The following is a 27558-nucleotide window of genomic DNA, read 5'->3' as shown; positions in this document are numbered from 1 at the left end:
ACCCTGGGCACTGGCAGCGAGGGACAACTGCTCCGGTTCATCTCTGGCCAACACTGACATCTAGTGAGCGTCCCGACCCGCTCCGAGCATCCCCTGCAGGCTGCGGGCAGCCTCCCTGCTGCTTGGCCTCGCCTTGTCCTGCTGCTGTGGAACTCCACAGTGCCTTCAGTCCCAGCCCCTTGCGCTGCTTATCTCCAGCGAGCGCTAATGGCAAAGCAGCTGCGAGCCGCCAGAGTGAGACAGTGCAGAAGGGACTGGAGGGGAAGGCTGCTGAGCAGAGCCTGAGCGAGCTGGGCTGGGTTAGCCTGGAGAGGAGGAGACTGAGAATCACAGAGTACATTGGGTTGGAAGAGACCTCACAGATCATTCAATCCTGCCCTTGACTTGAAGGGTCAACACTAAACCACGTCCCTAAGTGCCAGGTCTGCCTAACACTCAAACACCCCCAGGGATGCTGACTCCACTGCTGCCCTGGACAGACCACTGCAGTGTTTGATAATCTTCTGAGTGAAGAAGTGTTTCTTAGCACCCCCTGGTGCAGCTGGGAACCACTTCCTGTAGTCCTGTTATTTGTCATCAAGGAGAAGAAAGTAGCCTCCTCCTCCTTCCAGCTGCCTTTCAGGTCGGATCAATAAGGTCTCTCCTCAGCCTTCCCTTCTCCAGACTGAACAACTTCAGGCTCTGCTGCCAGGCAACTTATGACAGGACAAGAGGGCATGGCCTGAAGCTGTGCCAGGGGAGGGCATGGCCCGAAGCTGTGCCAGGGGAGGGTTAGGTTGGATGTTAGGAAGCACATTCTAGTGGAAAGAGGAATCAGAGACTGGAATGGACTGCCCAAGGAGGTGGTGGAGTCGTGGTGCCTGGAGGTGTTTAAGGCAATCTTGGCTGTGGCACTTAGTGCCATGGTCTGGTTGATGGCACAGAATCACAGAAACATGCAGGCTGGCAAAGCCCCTCAGGACTACCAAGTCCAACCTATAGCCCTACTCTATAAGACTCACCTAAAACCATATGCCTAAGCACCACATCCAAGGCCCTGAGCAGCCTGCAGGTCTGAGGGGCCCTGCTTTGGGCAGAGAGTTGGGCTACACAATCGCCAGAGGCTCCTTCCAGTTGCCATTCTATGGTCTGGTGGCTGTGGTGCTGTTAGGTCCTAGGCTGGACTGGATGATCTCAGAGCTGTCTTCCAGCCTCAGTAATGCTGTGATGCTGTGATCCTGAAGAGAGGACCAAATGACATTAAATCAAATGTAGGTATGTGCCCCAGGACAAATGTGCTGCAGCAGAGTTGCCAAGGAGACAAGCACCAAGCTGTCAAGTGGTCAGGAGCTGCAGCAGTGAGGAAAGCAGTGTCTGAGTGATTCACTAGCTCAGAACTTTTCTGGTAGCTTTTCTGTTTCTGGGCTCCTGGAAGCTCCCAGCAGATTGACAGCTGTCTTCTCCTGCTGCAGATCCCAGGGCATGCAGCCATGCTCACAGCCAGGGGGACTTCCCACATGCTGGTCCATCAGGCAAAGACACAGAATCACAGAACTAATCAGGTTGGAAGAGACCTCTAGGATCATTGAGTCCAACCTATCACCTAACCCTTCTGACTGACTAACCCATGGCACTAAGTGCCTCATGCAGCCTCCTATTAAACACCTCCAGAGATGGGCACTCCACCACTGCCATGGGCAGCCCATTCCAATGCCAATCACTCTTGCTGGGAAGAACTTCTTCCTAATGTCATAGAATCACAGAATCAAGCAGGTTGGAAGAGACCTCCAAGCTCATCCAGCCCAACCTAGCACCCAGCCCTGGCCAATCAACCAGACCATGGCACTAAGTGCCCCAGCCAGGCTTGGCTTGAACCCCAGAGACGGCAACTCCACCACCTCCCTGGGCAGCCCATTCCAATGCCAATCACTCTCTCTGTCAACAACTTCCTCCTAACATCCAGCCTAGACCTCCCCTGCCACTACTTGAGGCTGTGTCTTCCCTCCTCTAGCTTGGATCCATTCCCCCCAGTCCTAGCACTACCTGACACCCTCCAAAGTCCCTCCCCACCTTTCCTGTAGCCCACTTCAGATACTGGAAGGCCACAATGAAGTCTGCTCAAAGCCTTCTCTGCTCGAGACAGAACAACCCCAACTCTCTCAGCCTGCCCTCACAGGAGAGGTGCTTCAGCCTACAACAATACTTCCATCCATACTAATACTTCCAAAGCTGCAAATTGATTGATGCTTCATTGTAAATATTTTATTTTTCAAATGTGCAAATTAGATTTTTTAAAAATAATTCCTTTCTTAGCCTCTTCAGAAGCACATTCAACTTTAAACATTGTGTTATTATAGAGATATTCAATAGATTGTTGTATATAAAGTGCAAGAAAGAATCTCCAATAGACTCATGTTTTCAGTTTATATCACAGAATAGACCTCAGGGAACTGCTCGAGAGAGCCACAGCAATGCTGAAGGCAGTGGAAGATCTTCCTTAGGAGCAGAGCTGCTGGGAGAGGAGAGGAGAGCCTGAGGGGGGACCTCAGCAATGGTTCTAAAGATGTGCAGGTGAGTGGCAGGAGGCTGGAGCCAGGCTCTGCTGAGTGATGCCCAGTGCCAGCACAAAGGATAAAGGGGGGCAGCTGAGGCATAGAAAGTTCCATGGAAACAGGAGGAAAATGTTTTCCCTGTGAGCTTGACAGAACCCTGAAAGAGGCTGCCCAGGGGGGCTCTGGAGTCTCCCTCTGTGGAGCTATTGCAGAGCTGCCTGGCTGTGTTGCTGTGTGATCTGCTGTAGGTGCTGCTGCTGTGGCAGGGGAGTTGGACTGGATGAGCTTTGGAGTTCACTTTCAGCCCAACATTCTGTGATTCTGTGATCCAGAGGTATTGTCATGCCCAAGCCGAGGTGTTTTGGGGTGATCAGGTAGCTCCTGTCTTAGTAAATGCATGCATCACTTCAGCCTCACACCAAGGGACAACAGAGTCCTACCAATTATCTAAACCTTTGGGCTGGGGTAACTATGTTAAGATCTTTACACTTACATCTAATCAAAAGTTAATGAAATGATATCCTACAGCAAAGTAATTAAAGAAACATTTCTTCTGCCCACTGAATCTCTGAAGAGTGTCAGGCTGCATATTAATTACACAGGATGTTTACTTGTGATTTACTGAGGACTAGCATCCCCTGATGTTCCATGAATGTTGGTTTGCTATTGATAGGTGACAATTCTTTCTCCAGCCTAAAGTGCTGCAGGTCTTGAAATCTGAATCATAGAATGATAGAACCAGCCAAGTTGGAAGAGACCTCCAAGCTCATCCAGTCCATCCTGGCTGATTCTATCATTCTGTGTCCCCCTGGAGGATTGTTCATCACCAGTTCAAACCCACAGACCTCTCCAATTAGAAATGTGGACAAACTTCCCTGGTCAACAACTCTGCAAGAGAGTGTAAAAGTCACCTGAGCAAATATTCCCAGCTAGGTGTGAGCTACTTATCTTAAATCTGTGGTGCTTGGGGATGTGGTTTAAGGTGAACCTTGAGTAGTAGGGATACTGGTTGGGCTTGGTGATCCTGAGAGGCTTTTCCAACCTGCATGTTTCTGTGATCCTGTAAATTCCCATTACTGTCAGGGGGAGAGAATCAGCATTTTAGGGCATGACTCATCCTTAGGTTGACATCGAAATTAGGTCAGATGAAATATGCTCCAGGACTTCCTATTTCTCTCTCTTGATGACAAAGGGAGCTCCACCTGACTAATTCAGAGGAAGATATCTACCTTGCAGAGATCTCAGGTTAGGTGAACTGAATCCTATGCCCAAATCTGGAATTTTCTGGCCTGTGTCTTCGTGTCCCACTTTCAGGCAAAACAATGGCAGAGTGAATGCAGCACAGCAGAAAGCAAGGCTGACATTTCTGGCACATGTACACAATTAGGTTTCAGATGGAAACAGTGCTAAAAGACCTTGCCATGGGCAAGAAGCTAAATTGCCATCCTTGTTACTTCAAACCTATTTAAACCCACTTTACCACTAAGCACAGAATGCTGAGACAGCCTATCATCAGCATGGTAGAAACAAGCAGCTCCACGTCACATCCACTCCTCTCCTCCTTCACATGGAAACTGCAGAGAAAGCCATAACCAGCACCTGAACTGCAAGCTTCATTTCCCCTCTCTGCCTGCAGTTTTGTGGGCTCCTGAAGATGATGTAGAAAAGCACAGGTTTGGGGCACTGCATTGGAAAGCAGATCACCTGGAGCCATATCAAAAGAAAATAAGGTAGCTTTGCTGGCTGATCTAAATGCATGAACTGATCCATCTGCCACAATGAAAGTGATCAGCGTGGCTAAATACATCTGCTAAGTGCAGACTCACTGCTTGCCCTCAGCATTGGCTAGGATTATCCCAGCCCATTACAGGTGTCGTACCATCCTCGCACAGGGGATTAACAGTGGTTTGCCTTGTGTCATTAACTGGCAGCTTTTGGTCTGGCTAAGCTGTTTGATTCCTTCTAAAAGGCCTCACTGGAGTGATAGAGTTTATTTCAGTTTAGAAAATAACAAGAGAAAGAGAGAGAAAATGAAAAGGAAAAGGAAAAGGAAAAGGAAAAGGAAAAGGAAAAGGAAAAGGAAAAGGAAAAGGAAAAGGAAAAGGAAAAAAGAAAAAGAAAAAGAAAAAAGAAAAAGAAAAAGAAAAAGAAAAAGAAAAAGAAAAAGAAAAAGAAAAAGAAAAAGAAAAAGAAAAAGAAAAAGAAAAAGAAAAAGAAAAAGAAAAAGAAAAAGAAAAAGAAAAAGAAAAAGAAAAAGAAAAGAAAAGAAAAAGAGGAAAGGAAAGGAAAGGAAAGGAAAGGAAAGGAAAGGAAAGGAAAGGAAAGGAAAGGAAAGGAAAGGAAAGGAAAGGAAAGGAAAGGAAAGGAAAGGAAAGGAAAGGAAAGGAAAGGAAAGGAAAGGAAAGGAAAGGAAAGGAAAGGAAAGGAAAGGAAAGGAAAGGAAAGGAAAGGAAAGGAAAGGAAAGGAAAGGAAAGGAAAGGAAAGGAAAGGAAAGGAAAGGAAAGGAAAGGAAAGGAAAGGAAAGGAAAGGAAAGGAAAGGAAAGGAAAGGAAAGGAAAGGAAAGGAAAGGAAAAGAAAAAAAAAGAAAAGAAGAGAAGAGAAAAGAAAAGAAAAGAAAAGAAAAGAAAAGAAAAGAAAAGAAAAGAAAAGAAAAGAAAAGAAAAGAAAAGAAAAGAAAAGAAAAGAAAAGAAAAGAAAAGAAAAGAGAAGAGAAAAGAAAAAGAAAAGAAAAAACGGGAAAAAGAGAGAAACAAAAATGGAAGAGAGAAAGAGAGAAAGAGAGAGCAAAACAGAGAAGGAAGGAAGGAATTGATTATCCAATTGCAGTTTCACAGTCACACAGTCACAGCTACCCCAGCATTCTCTCTCTCTCTTTCATGCTGCCAAAAGTTTTTGTTGCCTCTCAGCTGAGTCAGAATCCATTTTTCAGGTCAGTAATAGAAAGTCTCCCAAAAATACAGGGGAGAGTCCCAGACCACTACTGAAGGCTGCAGTCCTGCAGTGACAATAGACATGAAGAAGTAGGATGCATGTGTACTGCTCCGATGGTTCTGCCTGCAGGTGCTCTCCCAGGACACAAGCTGCTCCCTGATGCTTCCCCCCAGCAGCAGTTACCTTTCACACTGTGTTAGGGGCAGCTCCCCTCATCCTAGCAACACCATCTAGCCTGACACCTAACCGCACCTGACATCATCTCTCCTCTGCTGACTTTCCTGGATACACACACCAAAAAGTAGCTATTTTTGTCATGTGAGTTCATCTCTCCAAACAGTCCTTTGATCTGTGCATATAACCTGCTCTTCACCCCTCCTCCCTATCCGACCTGCTTTCATTTATTACTACAGAGTGCTTCAGCTCTCTGCTGAGGCTCGTCAAGGGATAACAGACATGAGCACCACTCCTACTCATCTGAGATAAAAATGTGATTCTTCCTCAGATACATTCTCCACTTGCTAATCTGTGTGTGGCTGCCCTCTTAAAGGGAGGATTGCTTTTGAATTTGGCTTTCCTTGTTTTAGCTTCCTCTTAAAGCATCAAACTGTTGGAGTGAGTCCAGAGGAGGCCACCAACGTGCTCAGAGGGCTGCAGCAGCTCTGCTATGAGGACAGGCTGAGGGAGTTGGGACTCTGCAGCCTGGAGAAGAGAAGGCTTGGAGGAGACCTCAGAGTGGCCTTGCAGTATCTGAAGGGGGCTGCAGGAGGGCTGGGGAGGGACTAGTGACAAGGTCTGGGAATGGCAGGAGGAGGAGGAATGGGTTTGAAGTGGCAGAGGGGAGATTGAAAGTGGATGTTAGGAAGAAGTTGTTTGCAGTGAGGGTGGTGAGACACTGGCACAGGTTGCCCAGGGAGGTTGTGGTTGCTCCATCTCTGGAGATGTTCAAGGCCAGGTTGGATGAGGCCTTGAATGATCTTTTCCAGTGGGAGGCTTCCTTGCCTATGGCAGGGAGTTGGAACTGGCTGAGCTTTGAGGTTCCTTCCAACTTAAAACTTCCTATTCTATTCTATTCTATTCTATTCTATTCTATTCTATTCTATTCTGTTCTGTTCTGTTCTCTTCCCTTCTATATGGAAATCTAGTGCACAGTGATTCCCAGATATCTGCTCAGCATGGCAGGAGGATAATACTAAGTACATTACCACCTGGAGCAGTCTTGTAATCATAACCAATATCGAGTGTGATTTCTCAGCAGCATGCTCAGTCTGTCATGTTAGAAGTGAAGAAAGGTACAATGGAAAAAATAAACAAACCAAAACCAAACCAAACTTGAAAAAAATTACTAATATGCCATTACCTCTTTTGTAAATATGGGCAATAGAATCATAGAATCAGACAGGCTGGAAGAGAGCTCCAAGCTCAGCCAGCCCAACCTAGCACCCAGCCCTGGCCAATCAACCAGACCATGGCACTAAGTGTCCCAGCCAGGCTTGGCTTCAACACCTCCAGGCACGGCCACTCCACCACCTCCCTGGGCAGCCCATTCCAATGCCAATCACTCTCTCTGACAACAACTTCCTCCTAACATCCAGCCTAGACCTGCCCTGGCACAACTTCACACTGTGTCCCCTTCTTTTGTCCCTGGTTGCCTGGGAGAAGAGCCCAACCCCACCTGGCTACAACCTCCCTGCAAGTAGCTGCAGACAGCAATGAGCTCTGCCCTGAGCCTGCTCTGCTGCAGGCTGCACACCCCCAGCTCCCTCATCCTCTCCCCACAGGGCTGTGCTCCAGGCCCCTCCCCAGCTTCATCACCCTTCAGCTGTACACTTAGCTCCAGACTTAACACACCCTCTCGGAGTAAATCACACACTACCCGTCTCCACTCTGTTAATATCATATTCTATACTTGGAAATGGAGAAGTAAAAAATCAGTTCAGCTGGAGAAGCCAAGCTGATGCAACATGCATTAGCTCACTTTGTGTAGCAGCTTCCCACTCGCCAGCAACGCTTCCACTCTGCACTGACAAGGCTGCCTTTGAAAAAGGAGGCACTGATCTAAAATTCAGCTGATTATTTAGTCTTAGCTTCCCATTGAATTGGGCTTGAGTTGGAAGCCTACATCTTGTCTTGGATGTGGGTTCTAAAACACATTTCAAGACATTTCCTGGGTGGAAAACAATTTTCTTAAGAGTAGTGGTGAGTCATCTGGTCTTTGTGCCTTAGGGCTCTGCAAGTGAGGTGAGTAGATGCTGCTATGGTGCTCCATCACATGAAGCCACAGCTGCCTAATCTGTAACTGCAAGGGGACGAAGCAAAGCTATTAGCTTCAGTGGAGCTCTCCCGTCCACATATTTGACCCCAAATTCTTACCTAGAACACACCAGGGTGATGACTTGTGGACAATAAGAAAACATTAGAGGACTGTAAGTAAATGTTGCTTTTGTCTAAATTACAATTTAGTTGGCTACATTGTCATTTGCACTGCAGAACTCACCAAGGGAAACAAGTATAGACCCCAACTTGTTTTTCATCTGTCTGAGGCCTGGGCATAGAGGAACTGTGTACAGGTCTGGAGCCTCCAGCACAAGAAGGACATTGGAATGTTGGAGTGAATACATAGGAGGCCATGAAGATGCCTTGTTGTTGCAAGTCACAGAGATCCTCAGCTGGAGGGCTGTGTGCAGGGGCAATGATGTGTCTTGTTAACAGCAAAGAGCTTTTCCTCTCAGGCCTGAGCACTGCTCCACAGGGGATACAGTGAAAGAAAGGACAGGAACCAGCACCACTGTCTGCTGGCTGGGGGAATCCACTTGGAAAACTTTACTCTGCTCTCCTAAAACTCCTCCTGCAGTGCTGTGTGCAGTTCTAGAACTCCCAACACAAGAAGGACATGGAAGTGTTGGAGTGAGTCCAGAGGAGGCCACCAGGATGCTGAGAGGGCTGCAGCAGCTCTGCTATGAGGACAGGCTGAGAGACCTGGGGCTCTGCAGTCTGGAGAAGAGAAGCCTTGGAGGAGAGCTTAGAGTGACCTTGCAGTATCTGAAGGGGGCTGCAGGAGGGCTGGGGAGGGACTATTGACAAGGTCTGGTAATGACAGGAGGAGGAGGAATGGGTTTGAAGTGGCAGAGGGGAGCTTGAAAGTGGATGTCAGGAAGAAGTTGTTTGCAGTGAGGGTGGTGAGACACTGGCACAGGTTGCCCAGGGAGGTTGTGGAGCACAGAAGCACAGAATGGGATCATGGATTCTGTGCTTTTGTGCTTCACAACCTCCCTGGAGGTGTTCAAAGCCAGGTTGAATGAGGCCTTGAGAGACCTGTTCTAGTGGGAGGTGTCCTTGCCTATGTCCGGAGAGCTGGAACTGGCTGAGCTTTGATGTCCCTTCCAACCTAACCCATTCTACGAACCGCAGCTGTGGGGCAGCCAATAGTGTGCACTGCGCCGATGGATTTTCTTCCTCTTCTCTTAGCTTTCATTCCTACTAGTCAGAACTAATAGGATTAAACTGGAACAAGATGTGCTGCAATTTGTATACACCCAGAGCAAATTATCATCTCAGCAGAGGAAGCAGCAGCAGTCTGATGACTTAGCAGGGCATCCGAGGCACAATACCTACAGAAGACATTCCTGAGATGACAGAGCTCAAATAGCACTCCTTGTCCAAAAATCCCCTTGATCATTCTAATTCCCCACGTCGGGCACAGCTCGAGACTGAGTGCTGTCTTCCCATCCAAGCCTTTTTTTTCTTGTCACTTAGCTTGCTGTCAAATGAGCGACCTAACTGCCTGTATGTAGGAGAGCAGCCGTGTGGGGGCTGGCAAAGGAAGCTCTTTGGCATACCTACAGCCACACGAACGCTACCGCATCCAGCTCCCCGGCGCTGCGCAGCCCTACCCGTCATTGGGTGAACAACATTCCTGCACGAAGGTTCATTTAAAGCCAGTAAGGAGCAACCAAGCTCTGTTCATCTCCTTCTTCTACTCGTTTCAGCTGCAGAGCTATCTGTGTGTGTGTGTGCGGCTCGCTGTGCTCAGCAGTAGGTTGTAGACACATTGCTTGCTGAGTGACACATCTGCTGCTTCCTCTCAACGTTAGCCTCCAACGACTCTTTGGACCAATTAACCCCAACTGTAGCAAATTATCTTGTTGCAGGGCTCTTTCACGTTTGGCATCTTTATGTGGCAGTCCAATTCCCATGCAGTCGAATTTCCCAAGTGTCCCCTGAGCAGGTGTTGCATCAGTCTGGTCTAAATGAACCACTGACTCACAGAATGAACCAGGTTGGAGGATGGTCGAGTCCAGCCTATCACCTAATCCTCAAATGAACTAAACCATGGCACCAAGTGCCTCATCCAGCCTCCTGTTAAACACCTCCAGGGATGGGGACTCCACCACCTCCCTGGGCAGCCCATTCCAATGCCAATTACTCTTTTGGTGAAGAATTTTCTCCTAACATCCAGCCTAAACCTGCCCTGGCACAACTTGAGACTGCATCCCCTTGTTCTGTTGCTGCTTGCCTGGCAGAAAAGCCCAAACCCCACTTGGCTACAGCCTCCCTTCAGGCAGCTGCAGGCAGCAATGAGCTCTGCCCTGAGCCTCCTCTGCTGCAGGCTGCACACCCCCAGCTCCCTCAGCCTCTCCTCACAGGGCTGTGCTCCAGGCCCCTCCACAGCCTTGCTGCCCTTCTCCAAACACCTTCCAGCACCTCAACATCTCTCTGCAATGGAGGAGCCCAGAACTGGACACAGCACTCAAGATGTGTCCTGAGCAGTGCTGAGCACAGGGGCAGAAGGACTGCCCTGCTCCTGGAGGTCAGTGGATCCCAAGCGAATGTTACTTTATTTCTGGGGAGATGCCAACCCCACTGCTGCGCTGCAGCAGCGAGCCCCGACTTATCCCCTTCAGCGGGGAGCCGAGTGAGAAGCCCTCGTCGTCGCTACCGCCTCTTGCCCACATAGGCGGCTAAAGCCGGAGCTCTCTCCCCTTCGAGCGTTATCCCCGGGCGGTTCGGCTTTCCGCACCTTCAGTTCCCTACACGTGTGTCCGGGGAGAGGGAGGGAGGGAGGGAGGACCGAGCCGGGGGGGCCGCCCGCGCTGGGCCGGCAGGTGAAGCCGCCGCCCGGCGCTGCGCATGCGCAGCCCGCTCCAGGCATGCTCACTGGCGGGGGCGGTGGGCAGCGGGACGCGGCGGCGCGGCGCTGCCCGGCTCGCCTCGCCTCGCCTCAGCGCGGCTGGCACCATGCGGCGGGCGGCCGCCTGCCTCCGGGCGCTGTGCCTCCTGCTCCACCTCCGAGCTGCAGGTGAGCGGGGGCGGCCGGGCCCTGCTGGTGGGGTGGGGAAGCGGCGGGGCACCTGTTGTGGCGGGACGGCCCCGCACGGGCTGGGGGACGGTACTCGGCGCCGCCGGGCGCGGGGTCACGGCTGCCGGAGTCCGGCGGCCCCGGCTCCGAGCGAGCCAAGCGGGCGGGCGGGCGGGCGGCGGCGAGCGCCTTTCAGCACCGCGGACAGAGGGTGGCCCCGGGCGGCGGCAGCAGCAGCGATGGAGGCGGGAGGCGGCCAGGGGGCAGCTCCGCTTAGCGCAAAGCGGCTCCGCTGCGGCCCCGCTTCGCCGCCGAGCTGCCCCGGGGGGCTGCGGCAGGCGGAGGAGATTGCGCGTCTTGATGGCTTTTTTGCTTCTCTGTTTTTTATTGGTTTTAATTAGCGCTGGGGTGGGGGAGCGGGGAGGGTAGAGGGTGGAGGGGTGGGAGGCGCCGCTGCTTGGATCCGCCGGTGGCAGCGGGGTTTTTGGGAAGGGCAATTTCAGCTGCGCCAGCGAAGGCGTCTCGGCTGCGGCGGTGTTACTAAATCCTCTCTCTGCTTTGCTAGCAAAACGTGTGCCTCATTCGGAAAGGCAGTCCGGGTACCCGCAGGAACTTCCACTGCCAGTTCTCTGCTGATGCTGCTAGCTTAGCTTGCTGGGTGAATCTGGGGCTTCTTTACTGCTAGGCTTGAGTCTCTCTCCTGTGCAAACTTAAGCCTGTATACTCTTTAGGAAGGAAGAAGCATTTAAGGTAGCCGTGTAATTGAATTAAGCCCTTGGCAAAGTTGAGGAGCAGCTTTATTCTAGCCTCTGATTCTATGATTTGTCACTTCTGGTAATCAGAGCCGCTTCTGGAGCAGTATAAATGGCAGTGGCACTCTGCTTCTTCACTTCACTGGAGTTTAATGTAGAACAACAAGTGCACAGGTACTGCCTCCCTTGCTCCCGGGAGTGTGGTTTTTAGGGGAGACCTTTTAAAGATGTAATTAATTCACATTCTCTTGCAGCAGGCTCACTAAATGTCATAGCTGAATTTCATATCCCTTTTAAATGTGGAAGCATGGACATACATGCTTGCCTCCCTCCCCAGTACCCTGTGTTATGAAAACAGCTGTTAATAAGGGGCTAGATGAGGTGTTTATGAGGACTAGGAGGTTATTCTTACTCTCTACTCAGCACTGCTCAGGCCACATCTTGAGTGCTATCTCCGATTCTGGGCTCCTCCATTCAAGAGAGATGTTGAGGTGCTGGAAGGTGTCCAGAGAAGGGCAGCAAGGCTGTGGAGGGGCCTGGAGCACAGCCCTGTGAGGAGAGGCTGAGGGAGCTGGGGGTGTGCAGCCTGCAGCAGAGGAGGCTCAGGGCAGAGCTCATTGCTGCCTGCAGCTGCCTGCAGGGAGGCTGTAGCCAGGTGGGGTTGGGCTCTGCTGCCAGGCAAGCAGCAACAGAACAAGGGGACGCAGTCTCAGGTTGTGCCAGGGCAGGTTTAGGCTTTATGTTAGGATGAAATTGTTTTCAGAGAGAGTGATTGGCATTGGAATGGGCTGCCCAGGGAGGTGATGGAATCTCTGTTCCTGGGGGTGTTGAAGCCAAGCCTGGCTGGGGCACTTAGTGCCATGGTCTGGTTGACTGGATAGGGCTGGGTGCTAGGTTGGACTGGCTGAGCTTGGAGCTCTCTTCCAACCTGCTTGATTCTATGACTTGATGATCTTTCGAGGTCCCTTCCAGCCCCTGTGATTCTGTGTATGAGTAGGTGGGGACTTCATTCTGCCATTCGCAATTGTCCTGAGAAGTGGTTTGCCTCAGCTATTGGAGCTTTATTGCTCTGGAATATTAGGCTACACTTCATATAATCTCAAGAGCTTCCTTACTGTGTGTCTATGGGTAGGAAGCTCCTGCTGCTGTGCTGTGTCTTCATATGTGCCAGAGATTATTGACTGAAAGACAGGGAGCGTTTCGTGATCCGTCTGAATAAAAGCTTTAAGCTGCTTTTAGATTGTTCTTGTACAATGGGTATTAAAGTGATCATCTGTGCAAAATTAGTGTGCAGCCTCTATTTGACATGGCATGCATTTTAATCTCAGCATAGCCCCTGTTAATAGTGGACTTCGTGTTAGTTTCACTGTGCTTGGGTTTTCTATTCCGCTAATGGAGGCTGGATTTATATCCTGCCAGCAAGCCATTTACTTCCCTTATTAACTTTTACTTGTTTCATTAAGTTGCTGGGAATGCTTGCAAACAAAACTTGGCCTTTATTATGAGGATGTCTGTAAGCATGAGGAAGATAGATGGTTATTTTGTTCCCTGGCCAATCTTAGAAAGTAATCGTTTCAGAGAAAGGCAACGGAGAGGATGAGCTCAATTCAACCTTTCCATACTGGGCACGGTTCCCACTGAAAGCAAGAGCTGTGCTTTCACTGAGGCAGGGTTGCCTACAACAGTTGGAAGTCACTGAGGATATCACAACAATCAAATAACACAGCAAGCTTAAACGGCTCAGGTTTCTCTGTTTCATCTGATGCAAGTAGCAAATCTGATCTTACTCAGGCTGCCACTATGGACATCTTTTATGTATAGCTGAGACCGATGAATTATTGATGGTGATTCTGCAGCCTTGGTTTGGCTGGAATCACAAAATGCATTCCACTTGCCACTGGTGCCAGGTCACAAATTACATCCAGAACATCAGGGCTTTTTTTTTTTGCAGTGTGATGGGAGCTGCTTGGCTTTTTTTGTTCCGGGGCTGTGTTTGTGTGAGGCATGGTTCTGGGGAATGCTAGAGACACTGGCAGCAGACATTAACAAAACCTCCCTTGATATTAGCTGCTGAGAATAGATTTTAGAGAGTCTACATTTGTGTGAGGTAATGCTACAGCAAAAAGAATTGATTCTCTAATGTGTTTATCTTTCCATTAGGAAGTAGGATCATAGAATCATAGAATCAAGCAGGTTGGAAGAGACCTCCAAGCTCAGCCAGTCCAACCTAGCACCCAGCCCTGTGCAATCAACCAGACCATGGCACTGAGTGCCTCATCCAGGCTTTGCTTCAACACCTCCAGGGATGGTGACTCCACCACCTCCCTGGGCAGTTGTGCTAGTTTGGAGCTAGCTAGAATGTTTTGGTGAGAAAAACTAGATTACAGGGTGTGAAAAAGAAACAATGGTGATGTCTACTTCACTCATAGGCTTGTGGAGAGGTAGAAGAGCAAGAATCCAAATATAGATAAGGGAGTTGCTCTTTGTCTGGGCTCTGGGCTGCATCTCTCTGATTAATCCACTTGCTTCCTAACCCCCCTGGCTGACCCTCCATTGTTCCTTGGGCACAAGGCAACATCTGGGGTAAGGTAGAGGGGTGGGAGAAGGTGGAAGGGTGGTTGGGAGCCCCTCCTGGGGACTGATTCAGGCTTCTGAGAGGGTTGCTGTGCTTCTGTATTCCTGTACTACTGAATTTATGTCACACAACAACTCCAATTTCCCATAGACAGACAATTCAAGCGTGGCTGTGTCACAGCAGCAATGTTCTACATGTACTTACACCCCTCACCCCAAAAAAAAGGGAAATATTCTTGTTCAAAATGTGATCAGGAGTTTTCCCATGCTGATAAATGTGCTCAGCTGACTGAGACACTGATTCCAATCAAGCATGGCAGCTGTGTAAACAGAAAAGGAAATGGAGTTGTGCAGTTGGTAGAGCCATGTATTGCTGTCTGTAAGCAGAGACACTTGGGTGTGCATCTCTGGAGACAGCATTAGGCCCTTCTGCTGAGTGCAGCAGGTGGAGCAATCACACAGACTCACAGGATGTTAGGGGTTGGAGAGGACCCAAAAGGATCATCGAGTCCAACCCCCCTGCCAGAGCAGGACCAGACAGTCTAGCTCAGGTCACACAGGAGCACATCCAGACAGGGCTGGAAAGGCTCCACAGAAGGAGACTCCACAACCTCTCTGGGCAGCCTGTGCCAGGGCTCTGGGACCCTTACAGGAAAGAAGTTCTCCCTTGTGTTGAGCTGGAACCTCCTGTGCTGCAGCTTCCATCCCTTGCTCCTTGTCCTATGCCAGGGAGCAGTGAGCAGAGCCTGCACTCCCCTCCTGACACCCAACCCTCAGAGATTTGTAAACATTTATTAGATCCCCTCTCAGTCTTCTCCTCTCCAGACTAAGCAGCCCCAGGCCCCTCAGCCTCTCCTCATCAGGCAGTGCTCCAGTCCCCTACTCATCCTCGTAGCCCTCCACTGGACCCTCTCCAGCAGATCCCTGTCCCTCCTCAACTGTGCAGCCCAAAACCGAACGCAGTACTCCAGATGAGGTCTCACCAGGGCAGAGTATTGCTTGCTGCAAGCACAGACACTTGTCTGTGCATCTCTGGAAGCAGAATGAGGCCCTTCTGCTGAGTGCAGCAGGTGGAGCAATCAACCTATATAGAGCTTGCTGTTGGATGGAGACCTAAATCCATCGAGACTGATTGGAGGTCAGCATGAACCTCCAACTTACATTGCATGAGAGAGTGCATGGCAGCACAGGCTCTGCTCTTTTTAGTAGGTATGATTTAATGCTAGTTCTTGCAATAAGAGCCTAATGTCTCCCAAGATGGCTAGGAAGGATTGTTTCTCTGGAAAAGAATGGCAGGCAGGAGCAAAAACACACAGCTGATGCATTAGTCTATAGCTTGTAATTAGCCCTTTTTGACTCAGCCAGATTAGTCAACTAATTATTTCATCTCTTTCTCTTTTTTGACCAATGCTGGGAGGAGAATTTTAATGTATATATATATGTGTGTGTGTGTGAGTGCTGTGATAACACAAGGACTGCTTATATCAATCCTGAGTTTTCTTTGACTACAGACTAGCATTCCTTTGGGTAGAATTCAGTAGGTGTTGAAACGTAGCTTATAAATAGGCTAGGCTGGTTCCAGTTAATTGGTACCAAAGTCTCCAGGGTTCTTTGACTAAGTTCTGCTGTGCAGAAATTACTACTTCAGCTTTCCTGGCCAAACATGCACTATGTGAATATGGAGGTGCTGGAAGGTGTCCAGAGAAGGGCCATGAGGATGAGCAGAGGGCTGGAGCTGCTCTGCTGTGAGGAGAGACTGAGACATTTGGGGCTGTGCAGTCTGGAGAGGAGAAGGCTCCCAGGTGACCTTATTGTGGCTTTGCAGTATCTGCAGGGGGCTACAAGAAAGCTGGGGAGGGACTTTTTATGCTGTCAGGGAGTGATAGGACTGGGGGGAATGGAACAAAACTGGAAATGGGGAAATTCAGACTGGATGTTAGAAAGAAGTTGTTCAGCATGAGGATAGTGAGAGCCTGGAATGGGTTCCCAGGGAGGCAGTGGAAGCCTCATCCCTGGAGATGTTTAAGGCCAGGCTGGATGAGGCTGTGGACAGTTTGATGTAGTGTGAGGTGTCCCTGGGCATGGCAGAGGGATTGACTGGCTGATCCTTGTGGTGCCTTCCAACCCTGACTGATCTTATGATTCTAGGATTCTATGATATGTGTTATTTTCATGGTTGGAGGTGACTTTGGACTGCAGTTTCTGCTTAGGTATTGGGGGGCTACTTTCTATGAAATACACACAAAATAAGAAAATCTGGAGGCTGCACTCCTAGAGTCGAGGTGAGATCTGCACAAAATGCACTTGCAATCAGATCCATTTCAGTAACCTCATCCTTGTGAGTGAATAATGCCAGCTTCTAAATACACTTAGAATGAAGGAGCTATTGATTTACAAAATGTATTGAAACTCTGCTTCAATGCACTAGCATCATCTAAATGAAGCTGGTGCTCAGAATTCCTTTCTGTCAAGAACACACTGCTGGCCCTGAGTGGGTGTTTTTACTAGAGCAGACATTTGTGCCTTTTGCTAGCAGACTCATGGATAATCAAAGGGTAATCATCTGTCTCTCTGAAGGTTCTCTTAGGGAGAAATAGTTTTATTAGTCAGGATCTGACTCCAGAGTTTTGAAGAAGCACTTAGTTGGAAAGGAGACCCCCCCTGGCATGTTTTTACATCTGGAAATTCTTGCTACTCAGAATTTTGAAAGACATCATCTTATCTATGAGAGAGTGATTGGCATTGGGATGGGCTGCCCAGGGAGGTGGTGGAGGTGCTGTGCCTGGAGGTGTTCAAGCAAAGCCTGGATGAGGCACTTAGTGCCAGGGTTTGGTTGATTGGCCAGGGCTGGGTGCTAGGTTGGGCTGGCTGAGCTTGGAGGTCTCTTCCAACCTGCTTGGTTCTATGATTCAGTACATCCATTAGCAAATTATTGAGGTTTGTGGGCTTGGAAGCTCTGCCTGCTTTTATTTGTTGTATTATGAGAAGACCAGCAACAGAACAAGGGGACACAGCCTCAAGTTGTGCCAGGGCAGGTCTAGGCTGGGTGTTAGGAGGAAGTTGTTGGCAGAGAGAGTGATTGGCACTGGAATGGGCTGCCCAGGGAGGTGGTGGAGTGGCTGTGCCTGGAGGTGTTGAAGCCAAGCCTGGCTGGGGCACTTAGTGCCATGGTCTGGTTGCTTGGCCAGGGCTGGGTGCTAGGTTGGGCTGGCTGAGCTTGGAGGTCTCCTCTAACCTGGTCGATTGTATGATTCTATGTTAGACAGCAAAGGCTGGTTCCAGCCTCTCTGGAATTGAGAAGCCATGAATTGGGCTCTTGGAGGAGTGTGGCTCTTTAGAAGGGGGCTAATGAGATAACAGTGAGTGACCACGTTTGTAGTGCTCCCCCTCTGCAGGGCTGTTAGGAGGCTTGACGTGAGAGACAAGGAGGAGCACTAGAAGAGAACAGTCATTGTCCTATTCAATTTTCAGCATGGCTTTGGAATATATGCTTGGAGAATCACAGAATATTAAGAGGTTGGAAGGGACCTCTAGAGATCATCCATTCCAACCCATCTGCCAAAGCAGGATCACCCAAGGGTGTCCACACAGGAATGCATCCAGGTGGGTTTGGAAAGTCTCCAGGGAGGGAGATTCCACAGTCTCTGTGGGCAGCCTGCTCCAGTGAAGCTGAATACAATCTGATCAGAAACCATTAGTGTGGTTTCCTAGAGGAGTATTACCTGTGGGGGAGGGGGAAAGAAAAAAAAACAATTAAAAAGGGAAAAAAGGCAAAAAAGAAAACGATTTTTAAACTTTAAAAAGGCAAAAGGGGGGGGAAAAGGATAAATAATAAAAAGGGAAAGAAGAAAAAAATAAAAAAGGAAAAAAAATTTTTAAAAAGAAAAAAAGGGGAAAAGGGGAAAAAAGGGGGAAAGGGAAAACAATTAAAAAGAAAAAAAGAAAAAAGGAAAAATGAAAAGGGAAGAATTAAAAAAAAAAGAAAAATGAACAGAAAGAAAAATTAACAAAAAGAAAAAAGGGAAAAAAGGAAAACAAGAAAAAAAGGGGGGAAAGGGAAAATTATTAAAAAGATAAAAGAAAAAAAATTAAAAGGAAAAAATGAAAAGGGAAGAATAAAAAAAATTTTAAAAGGAAAAAAGAAAAAAATGTAAAGGGAAAAAAAGGAAAAAATAAAAGAAAAGGAAAAAATAAAAAGGAAAAAATGAAGAGGGAAAAAATTAAAAACAGGAAAAAAGAAATAGGAAAAAGGGAGGGAAAAGGAAAAAAAAAAAGAAAAAAATGAAAAGGGGAAAAATTAAAAAAGGAAAAAAGAAATAGAAAAAAAGGAGGGGGAAAGAAAAAAAAAGGGGGAAAAAAGAAAAATGAAAAGGGGGAAAAAAGAAAAATGAAAAGGGGGAAAAAAGGGGGAAAGGCAGAAAAATAAAGGGGGGAAAAAAGAGAAAAAATAAAAAAGAAAAATATTTTAAAAAGACAAATAATAAAAATGGAAAAAAAAAAAAGACAAAAAAAAAAAGGGAAAAAAGGGGGGAAAAAAGAGAAAACATACAAAAATAGGCAAATAAGGGGGAAAAAAAGGGAATTAAAACGAAAAAAACAAAGCCCAAACTGTAGGGCTAAACCTGAGTTTCCTTCCTCTGAGCTGCTGGCAGCCCTGGAGGCAGTGTGTGTTTTGTGGAGGTGCTGTCCCATCCCCATTATGCAGAGCAGAATTCGGCCCCAGCCCTCGCTGGGAGATGAGAGCAGTCCCACAGTGATGCAGCACCCCCTGCACATGCTGGGAGGAAGCAGAAGGTCTGATGCGAGGCCATAGTGCACGTCCGTGCCAGGCGGTGAGTGTGGCAGAGCGCTGGAGTGCCTCTGGGGCCGGTGGCTCAGCTCCCGGCTCACATGAGCAGCCCTGGTGAAATCGATGGTCTGTGGTGCCCACTTTCATCGAGGACCTCTCAGACAGCAGGGCCCTAAAAGGAGATGTCAAAACGATGCCACTCACGTGCTCCATCCAAATTGAGTGTAGCTGTGGGTATTTTTGGCCAAAGCTTCCCCCCATCCCCTCAGTGAAGAGGACAAACTCAGCAGAAATGCTTTTGCAGTTGTTTTCAGCAGATTGCTTATTAGAGAAGGAAGAAAAAGCCTAATCCATGCAAACATCTCTCTCTCTCCCTCTCTTGTGTGTACTGCTGCCCTCTCTCAGGGATGCTCTGGCACTCTCACCCCCCTGACCCCAACCTGCACACAGGTTTTGTACAAACTGGCACTGGTTCTAAATAAATTCAGCTGTGGCATGGAGCTGCAGACCAGCTGGAGAAAGAGACGTTTGCAGATGCGCATTAGCAGACATATAGATGTGGCTGCTGGAGGGAGGAAGGAGAGAGGAAGAACCCAGTAGCATGGCGAGGGACTGTTTAGGCTGTCTGGGGGTGATAGGAGTGGGGGGAATGGAACCAAGCTGGAAATGGGGAGAGTCAGACTGGATGTTAGGAAGGAGTTCTTCAGCATGAGGGTGGTGAGAGCCTGGCAGGGGTTGCCCAGGGAGGTGGTGGAAGCCTCATCCCTGGAGGTGTTTCAGGCCAGGCTGGCTGAGGCTGTGGGCAGCCTGCTCTAGTGTGAGGTGTCCCTGCCCATGGCAGGGGGGTTGGAACTGGCTGATCCTTGTGGTCCCTTCCAACCCTGATTCTGTGATTCTATGACATCAGAGAGGAGGAAGTGCATGATTGAGAGAAGGAAATGCATGACCGAGAGGAGGAAGTGCATGAGTGAGAGGAGGAAATGTATGACCGAGAGGAGGAAGTGTATGACCGAGAGGAGGAAGTGTATGACCGAGAGGAGGAAGTGTATAACTGAGAGGAGGAAATGTATGACTGAGAGGAGGAAGTGTATGACAGAGAAGGAAGTATATGACTGAGAGGAGGAAATGCGTGACTGAGAGGAGGAAATGCGTGACTGAGAGGAGGAAATGCGTGACTGAGAGGAGGAAATGCGTGACTGGGAGAAGGAAGTGTGGGACTGGGAGAAGGAGGTGTGGGACTGGGAGAAGGAAGTGTGGGACTGGGAGAAGGAAGTGTGGGACTGGGAGAAGGAAGTGTGTGACTGGGAGGAGGAAGTGTGTGACTGGGAGATTTCTGTGGCTGTGAGGGGTAGCTGCCTGAGAAGTGCTGCTGCTTCCTTAGCTTCCCATTGACACGACTGCAGATCGCTGAGTCAGCCCAGCCTTCAGGCTTTATCAATGGAGCCAGCCCCCACAAAGCTCGGGGAGATCCCAGCACGCTTAACAAGCCTCGAAATGCCTTTGAGGCTCTGCTCTGCAGCTTCCCTTCCTCCCCTCCGCTCCCAGCCATCTTCCCAGTCAAACCCTGTCAGCAGCCGCACGCCTGGGAGCTCAGTGGTCACCCAGGAGGCTGCCAGGCTCTGCTTGTGTCATTTGAAAGGGTAGCCTTAGGTGTAGCATCCTGCTTTAGAATAGGAGGATGGCTGAGTGAGCTGCAAAATGCAGGATTCTGTGTTCTGGCTCCTTCCCATTGATTTCCTGCTCGTGGGTGTCATGAATTACTTCACCTCCTGCTGAGGTGCACCTGCCCTTGGCAGAGGATGCAGCTCCCAGTGATGTGTAGCAATGCTGGAGCACAGATTAGGCATTGTCCTTGATTTTCCCAACCAAGATTTGAGGAGGAAATTAGGTCAACAGAATGTAATTACATCCACCACAATCTCCTAAGAGCACTGGGTAGAGCTGTGCAAATGACTGATTTGTTTGATTTGCTTCCAGAAAGAAGGGAAAAAAACCCAACCAACAACCCAGGCAAAAAATCACTCTGAATAGACCAAATGATTTTTGTTTTCTCTGGTTCAGCCTGAATTGAAACTCCTTGCTGGTTCTGAGCTGGTTGTCACAGCTCATTGTGGGAGTTAAACTAACATTTGCTTTGTAATTTCTTTCTAAACCCAAAAAATCAGCATCTCAATTCAGCATTGCCATTAACTCCATCAGGTTCTGCAGAAGAAACTCCAGGCTGACCAGGGTCAGTTCTCTGGCTTCACTTTTCCTGAAGCAGAAAGTCCCTTTTATGCAACTGCTCAAAGTGCTCTCCTAGGAAGTGACTAATGCAGCTTCAGTTACTTTTGGTCTATGAAGGAGCTGATCCTTGTCTGTATTTCTGCTCAGAGGGCAGCCTCTCTTCCAGACTGGATGCACAGCTGGGCTGCTGTAGCTCATCAAGGCAGGATGTAGCTGTTCAAGGCAGGACTGGACGTGGCACTTGGTGCCGTGGTCTGGCCTTGAGCTCTGTGGTAAAGGGTTGGACTTGATGATCTGTGAGGTCTCTTCCAACCTTGGTGATTCTGTGATACCTTGATCACAGGATGTTAGGGGCTGGAAGAGACCTCTGCAGAGCTTCCAGTCCAACCCCTCTGCCAGAGCAGGAGCAGAGAATCCAGCACAGGTCACACAGGAACACATCCAGACAGGGCTGGAAAGGCTTTACAGAAGGAGGCTCCACAGCCTCTCTGGGCAGCCTGTGCCAGGGCTCTCTCACCCTTACACTCAAGAAGTTCTTCCTCATGTTGAGCTGGAACCTCCTGTGCTGCAGTTTCCATCCCTTGCCCCTTGTCCTGTGGCAGGGCACAGGTGAGCAGAGGCTGTCCCTGTCCCTTCCTTCCTGACCCCCAGCCCTCAGCTCTTGGTAGACATTGCTCAGATCCCCTCTCAGCCTTCTCCTCTGCAGCCTAAGCAGCCCCAGGGCTCATCCTTCCCTCCTCAGGCAGTGCTGCAGTCCCTTCAGCATCCTTGTAACCCTCAGCTGGACTCTCTCAGGTGGATCTCTGCTGATCTGTTCTTCATAAAGGCTCTGAAAACCTACTGTGTTTCTTCCAAACAACAGAACACAGCAAACTTTATTTCTGGCCCCCTTTATAAAGACTTCATTAGGAAGCATTTTGACTCTCCAAAGACAACTTATTTTTTCTTAATAGATGTGTTGTTAAAATCATGGAATCCAAAAGGTCTTTGTGCCCAGCACCAAGGTATGCAAGGCTTGACTAAATCCACATGCCTGTATTTTCTCTGCCTGGGTGTGCTTGAGTGAAGCTTGGAGCCATACAGGAGTTGGCTCAAGGAGCTGTAAGGCTTTGTGATTTAAGCATCTGAGCAAGGAATGCAGAATTGTCATTATGAACTCAGTCATATGAACCTTACTCTTTTTCCTTCTATGTTGAAGGCTGATTTTTTGGATCTCATTCTTGGCCTTTTCTTCTCCAGGCCAAATACAGGAAAGAAAATCAGAGCAAGTCTCATCTTTGGTGTAGCTGATTAAATACATCAGAAAGTGGTCTGCATAGCCACTCCTATTGGAGCTGATGCTGATACAGGAATTGGACTTGATTCACTTATTCTGCTCTTGCACATCATTTCTGAAATGTAACCCTGACTGTAAGGATAGAGAACCTTTTTTAAAGCTCTGTAAAAGTGGATTTAAGGATGCAATACACTTCCGAGGCTTAGGCAGCTCTCAGTAGGGTTGTTGATTTTTTAGAGAGTGCATTGGGGCATTGTAAGGGAATTCTTGTGTTCTGTGTATCTGTCCAAATCTTGCAGAGTCACAGAATGTCAGGGGCTGGAAGGGACCCCCAAAGCTCAGCCAGGCCAACCCCCCTGCCAGAGCAGCAGCACCTACAGCAGATCATACAGGAACATACCCAGGCAGCTCTGGAATATCTGCAGAGATGGAGATTCCACAGCCCCCCTGAGCAGCCTCTGCCAGGCTTCTGTCACCCTCACAGGATAAAAACTGCACCTCCTGTTTCCTTGGAACTTCCTCTGCCTCAGCTGCCACCCATTGCCCCTTGTGCTGGCACTGGGCATCACCCAGCAGAGCCTGGCTCCAGCCTCCTGACACTCACCTGCACATCTTCAGAACCATTCCTGAGGTCCCCCCTCAGGCTGCTCCTCTCCCAGCAGCACAGCCCCAGCTGCCTCAGGCTCTCCTCCTAAAGAAAATCTTCCACTGCCTTCAGTGTTGCTGTGGCTCTGCACTGGACTCTGTCAAGCAGTTCTCTGAGGTCTTTCTTGAACTGAGGGACCCAGAACTGGCCACAGTATTTGAGATGCAGCCTCAGCAGGGCAGAGTAGAGGGGCAGGTGAACCTCTCTGGACCTCCTAAGCACAGCCCTTCTAACCCACCCCAAGATGCTGTTGGCCTTCTTGGCCACCAGTGCACATTGCTGGTTCACGCTCAGCCTCCCATCCATTAGGACCCCCAGGACCTTTTCCCCTTCACTGCTCTCCAACAGGTCAGGAGATCCCAAGGATCTCAGCAGCTTTCCAGTGCCATCTACAGTATATCCAAGAAAGCAAATGCTAACCTGACTCTTCTCTTTGTCCAGGCTGCCTTTCTGGAGACAGTGACCACTCTCTGGCCACCCACCAGCGGAAGAGCAGCAAGCCTGTGTTCATTTATCAGCATGTGCAGAGCGTGGAGAAGAGCCTGGATACAGACAGCTACAAGGATTCCAGGCAAAGCTTCCATTCTGCTTCCCACACCAAAATGAGCAAGCTGCACCCTGCCATAATTGTTAAATCAGCCTTCCCTCGACCTGCCTATGACCCATCCCTCAATCTGTTAGCTATGACTGCTCAAGATTTGGAAGTGGAAAATCTTCCTGTTCCTGCCACCAATGTGATTGTTGTGGTAAGTGCCTTTTTTGCTGCTTTCTCTTGTAAGGAAGATTTGTCTCTAGATAAATACAGAGAGACTGTGGTGGGCAGTAGCCAGAGTTCCTATCTCACTGCCTGGCTGATCATCTCAATGTAAATAAAGCCTCCACAGGTCTCCAATCTCTTCACTGGGATGGAATTTGCCTTCCTAGAGCCTTGCCATGACCAATAAGTGATCTGGTGAACCTCTCTGTAGGTTAAAGAACTTAACCTTTGTCTGAAATGTCATTAATTCTCTTTGCACTGCTTTTGCTGAATGAGTTTTAAACTTGCTCTGCGTAGGACACAAAATGTACTTCAGGGAACACTTCCAAGCTCTGACACAAAGGTTTTGTAGCCTTCCATGTCTCCAGTAAAGCCACCATTATGCTTACATAGCTGTTGGAAAACAGGGCCTCTTGCTTGCAAAGAGGAATCACTGAATGTCAGGGGCTGGAGGGGACCTCCAAAGCTCATCCAGTCCAACCCCCCTGTCAGAGCAGCATCACTTAGTGCAGATCACACAGGAACACATCCAGGCAGCTCTGGAATAGCTCCACAGAGGGAGGCTCCACAGCCTCCCTGGGCAGCCTTTTCCAGTGTTTCATCACCATCACAGTGAACATTTTTTTTTCCTCCTTTGTTGGTGTAATTCATCTGTGCACCTTCTGGGACATCTGTACAGGGTCTCATGTTCAGTTAACTGGTTATGATCCTTCCCATTCTCAAAAAATCAATGGCAATGCTCCCTTCTGTAGAGCAGAACCTGTCAGCTTGCTGCATCTTTACCCTTCCTGCCAGTCAAGCAGCACAGTGTCAGCAGAACTGTCCTCTGAGGAGTGCACAGCACAGTCTGTGTTGTGCTACACTTACATGTTCTACACAGACACTGCACTGCCTCACCCTGCTGCATAGGTAGCCCTACTTGACTAAGGAGAAGAGCATTGGACTCCTGAGGAACAGGCCTTGGGGGTCTGGGCTGATGCAAAGCTCCACAGGAGCCTGCAGTGTGAGTGCAGCCCAGACACAACCCTGTGCTGGGTGCAGTGAGAGCAGTGTGGGCAGCAGGGCAAGGGAGGGGATTCTGCCCCTTGGCTCTGCTCTCCTCACACCCCACCTGCCGTCCTGGGTGCAGTTCTGGGGCCCCCAACACAAGCAGGACATGGAAGTGTTGAAGAAGCCAGTCCAGAGGAGGTCATGAAGAAGCTCAGAGGGCTGCAGCAGCTCTGCTGTGATCACAGGCTGAGAGAGTTGGGGCTCTGCAGCCTGGAGAAGGCTTGGAGCAGACCTTGGAGTGGCCTTGCAGTATCTGAAGGGGGCTCCAGGAGGGCTGTTGAGGGACTACTGACAAGGTCTGGTAATGAGAGGAGGCGGAGGAATGGGTTTGAACTGGCAGAGGGGAGATAGGAAGAAGCTGTTTGCAGTGAGGGTGGTGAGACACTGGCACAGGTTGCCCAGGGAGGTTGTGGAGCACAGAAGCACCAAATGTGATCTTTGATCCCATTCTGTGTTTCTGTGCTCCACAACCTCCCTGGAGGTGTTCAAGGCCAGGTTGGACGAAGCCCTGAGCAACCTGTTCTAGTGGGAGGTGTCCCTGCCTATGGCAGGGGGTTGGAACTGGCTGAGCTTTGAGCTCCCTTCCAACCTAAACCATTCTGTGGTTCTTCCTGGAGGACAGACCAACCACTCTTAATGGCTCACACATTCATTAGCATGAACTAATAAGGCTTAAACTGAAACAGTGTGGCTAATTAGCAGCTATTAGCTTAATTCTGTAAATTAGTCTGTGGAGAAGATGCTGGATGGAAAGAGAATGGCCTCTACAAACAAGGAAAGAGGAGCACAGGACACTGGGGCACATTGGCATGCAAAGTGCTCCAGCATGAGCTCCTCACACAGTTGGTGTTTACAGAGAGATGCTCTTGAGTGCATCAAATGCAAGAAAGCCTTAGTGACATAAAAGGATAATCATGAAAACAAAGGTTAGTCATTTTATTGGCCTAACATTAGAGTTTTAACAGTTAAAAAATGCTCTCATGCAACTAAGCTCAAAAAGCTGTGCTCTGGACATGAGCAAGACCTAATTTGATGTGGGCTGGCCTGCACACTCAGTGGGCTAGATTCAGTTCTGTGTGAGTGTCCATACCAGAGCAAAATCAGTTAGTGACAGCCTTGCTTCACTGGGCACCTGTCATCTGTGCAGGGGCCAGCAAGGAATGGTGCTGATAAGGAGGAGGAGATGCCAAGGAAGCTGGATACATCTGTCCCCCAAGGTAGCTTAAGAGAGCAGGGCTGGAACAATCCTCACTATCAGTACAGGCTGGGAGAAATGGTGATAGAAGCAGCCCTGTGGAAAAGGACTTGGGGCTGCTGGTGGACCAAGAGCTGGACATGAGCTGGCAGCACAGAAGGCAAATCACAGCCTGGGCTGCATCCAAAGCAGTGCTGGCAGCAGATTAGAGAGGGGATTCTGCCACTTTGCTCTGCTCTGCTGAGGCCTCACCTGCAGTGCTGCATCCAGCTCTGGAGCCCTCAGTACAGGAAGGACATGGAGCTGATGGAGCAGGTCCAGAGGAGGCCATGAAAATGCTCAGGAGGTTGGAGCAGCTCTGCTACAAAGCCAGGCTGAGGGAGCTGGGGGTGAGCAGCCTGGAGAAGAGGAGGCTCTGGGGAGGCCTCACAGCAGCCTGCCAGTACCTGAAGGGGCTACAAGAAGGCTGCAGAGAGACTGTTTGCAAAGGGCTGCAGGGACAGGACGAGGGCAATGGCTTCAAACCAGAGCAGAGCAGAGTGAGATTGGATGTTAGGAACAGGTTCTGCTCCATATGGGTGGTGGAACACTGGAAGAGGTTGCCCAGGGTGGTGTTTGAAGCCCCTTCCCTGGAGACAGTGAAGGTGAGGCTGGGCAGGGCTGTGGGCAAGCTGCTCTAGTTGAGGATGTCCCTGCTGAGTGCAGAGGGGGTTGGACTGGCTGAGCTTTGGAGGTCCTTTCCAAGCCAGAGCATTCTGTGACTCTATGACTGTGTAACAAAGCTACCTGCTCTCCTTTTCCCATAGCAGGCATTCTTTGCCTCTTGTGAGGGTGAAACCTTTTAGTGCAAGGAACTCAGAAGGTGCATGGCTCCTCATGTTTTCATGAAGTGGCTGTTGCCTCTGGCCTGTTGTTTTAGTAGAGCTTTGAACACATTTGGAGGTCTGCAGTCCACAACTTGCAATGCAAGAACACTGCAAAATATCATGGGCCTGCCTTATTTTGGCTGCCTGGCCCTGTGCCTGCCTTAAAAGCCACATAAGGAGGACTCCCAGTTGGCAGCAGCATGAAAAAAGAGAGCTGTTAAACCTACATTAAGTTCTCATTAAGTGACCTCGGTCTGAAAGTTTTGCTCCTGTGTTTCTAGGCTGGAGCTGCTGCTCAGAAGCCTTCTGTTCTGGCTGGGAACCATATGTGTTTTAAAGAGGTGGGGAGCACAGCAGCATGAGCTGATCAGGAGATGAAAGCTGTTTGTTGCTTGGGCTCTTCAGCTGTCTCTGGATGTGTTGTAGGGCAGTGGTTTTGATTTGCTTTTAATGTCATCCTTTCAGCAAAAGCTTTTGGGGAAGGGTAGGTTTTAAAGCCAGAGTGCTGAGGGTCAGGCAGCATTGTTGGACTGATCTCACCAGGAGAAATGTGGAAGGTGCCTTCCTCTGAAGGGCAGCTGGCCCACAGCAGAGTGGCTGCCATAATCCAAGCACAACCCTGCTCCTTCCACATCTCTGCACATCAATGCTTTGTTTCTCCCTG

At 49.2% G+C, this 27558-nt stretch overlaps 1 protein-coding gene across 2 annotated transcripts in view; it reads left to right on the top strand.

The window, feature by feature from the left end:
- Positions 1 to 10662: 10662 nt before the first annotated feature.
- Positions 10663 to 27558, top strand: part of PTPRR (protein tyrosine phosphatase receptor type R) — a 103357-nt gene continuing 86461 nt past the window's right edge. The window contains exons 1-2 of one of the 2 annotated variants that reach the window (XM_064166238.1): positions 10663 to 10763; positions 23468 to 23772. In XM_064166238.1, coding sequence (XP_064022308.1) covers positions 10703 to 10763; positions 23468 to 23772 — 366 coding nt within the window. In that variant the 5' untranslated portion in view covers positions 10663 to 10702. The remainder of the gene's footprint in view (positions 10764 to 23467; positions 23773 to 27558) is intronic. The other variant, XM_064166237.1, reaches the window with a different exon arrangement.

Source organism: Pogoniulus pusillus, chromosome 27 (genome assembly GCF_015220805.1).
Source record: "Pogoniulus pusillus isolate bPogPus1 chromosome 27, bPogPus1.pri, whole genome shotgun sequence".
In the NCBI taxonomy this organism is placed as follows: Eukaryota; Metazoa; Chordata; class Aves; order Piciformes; family Lybiidae; genus Pogoniulus; species Pogoniulus pusillus.
This window is presented reverse-complemented; position numbering and strand designations above follow the sequence as displayed.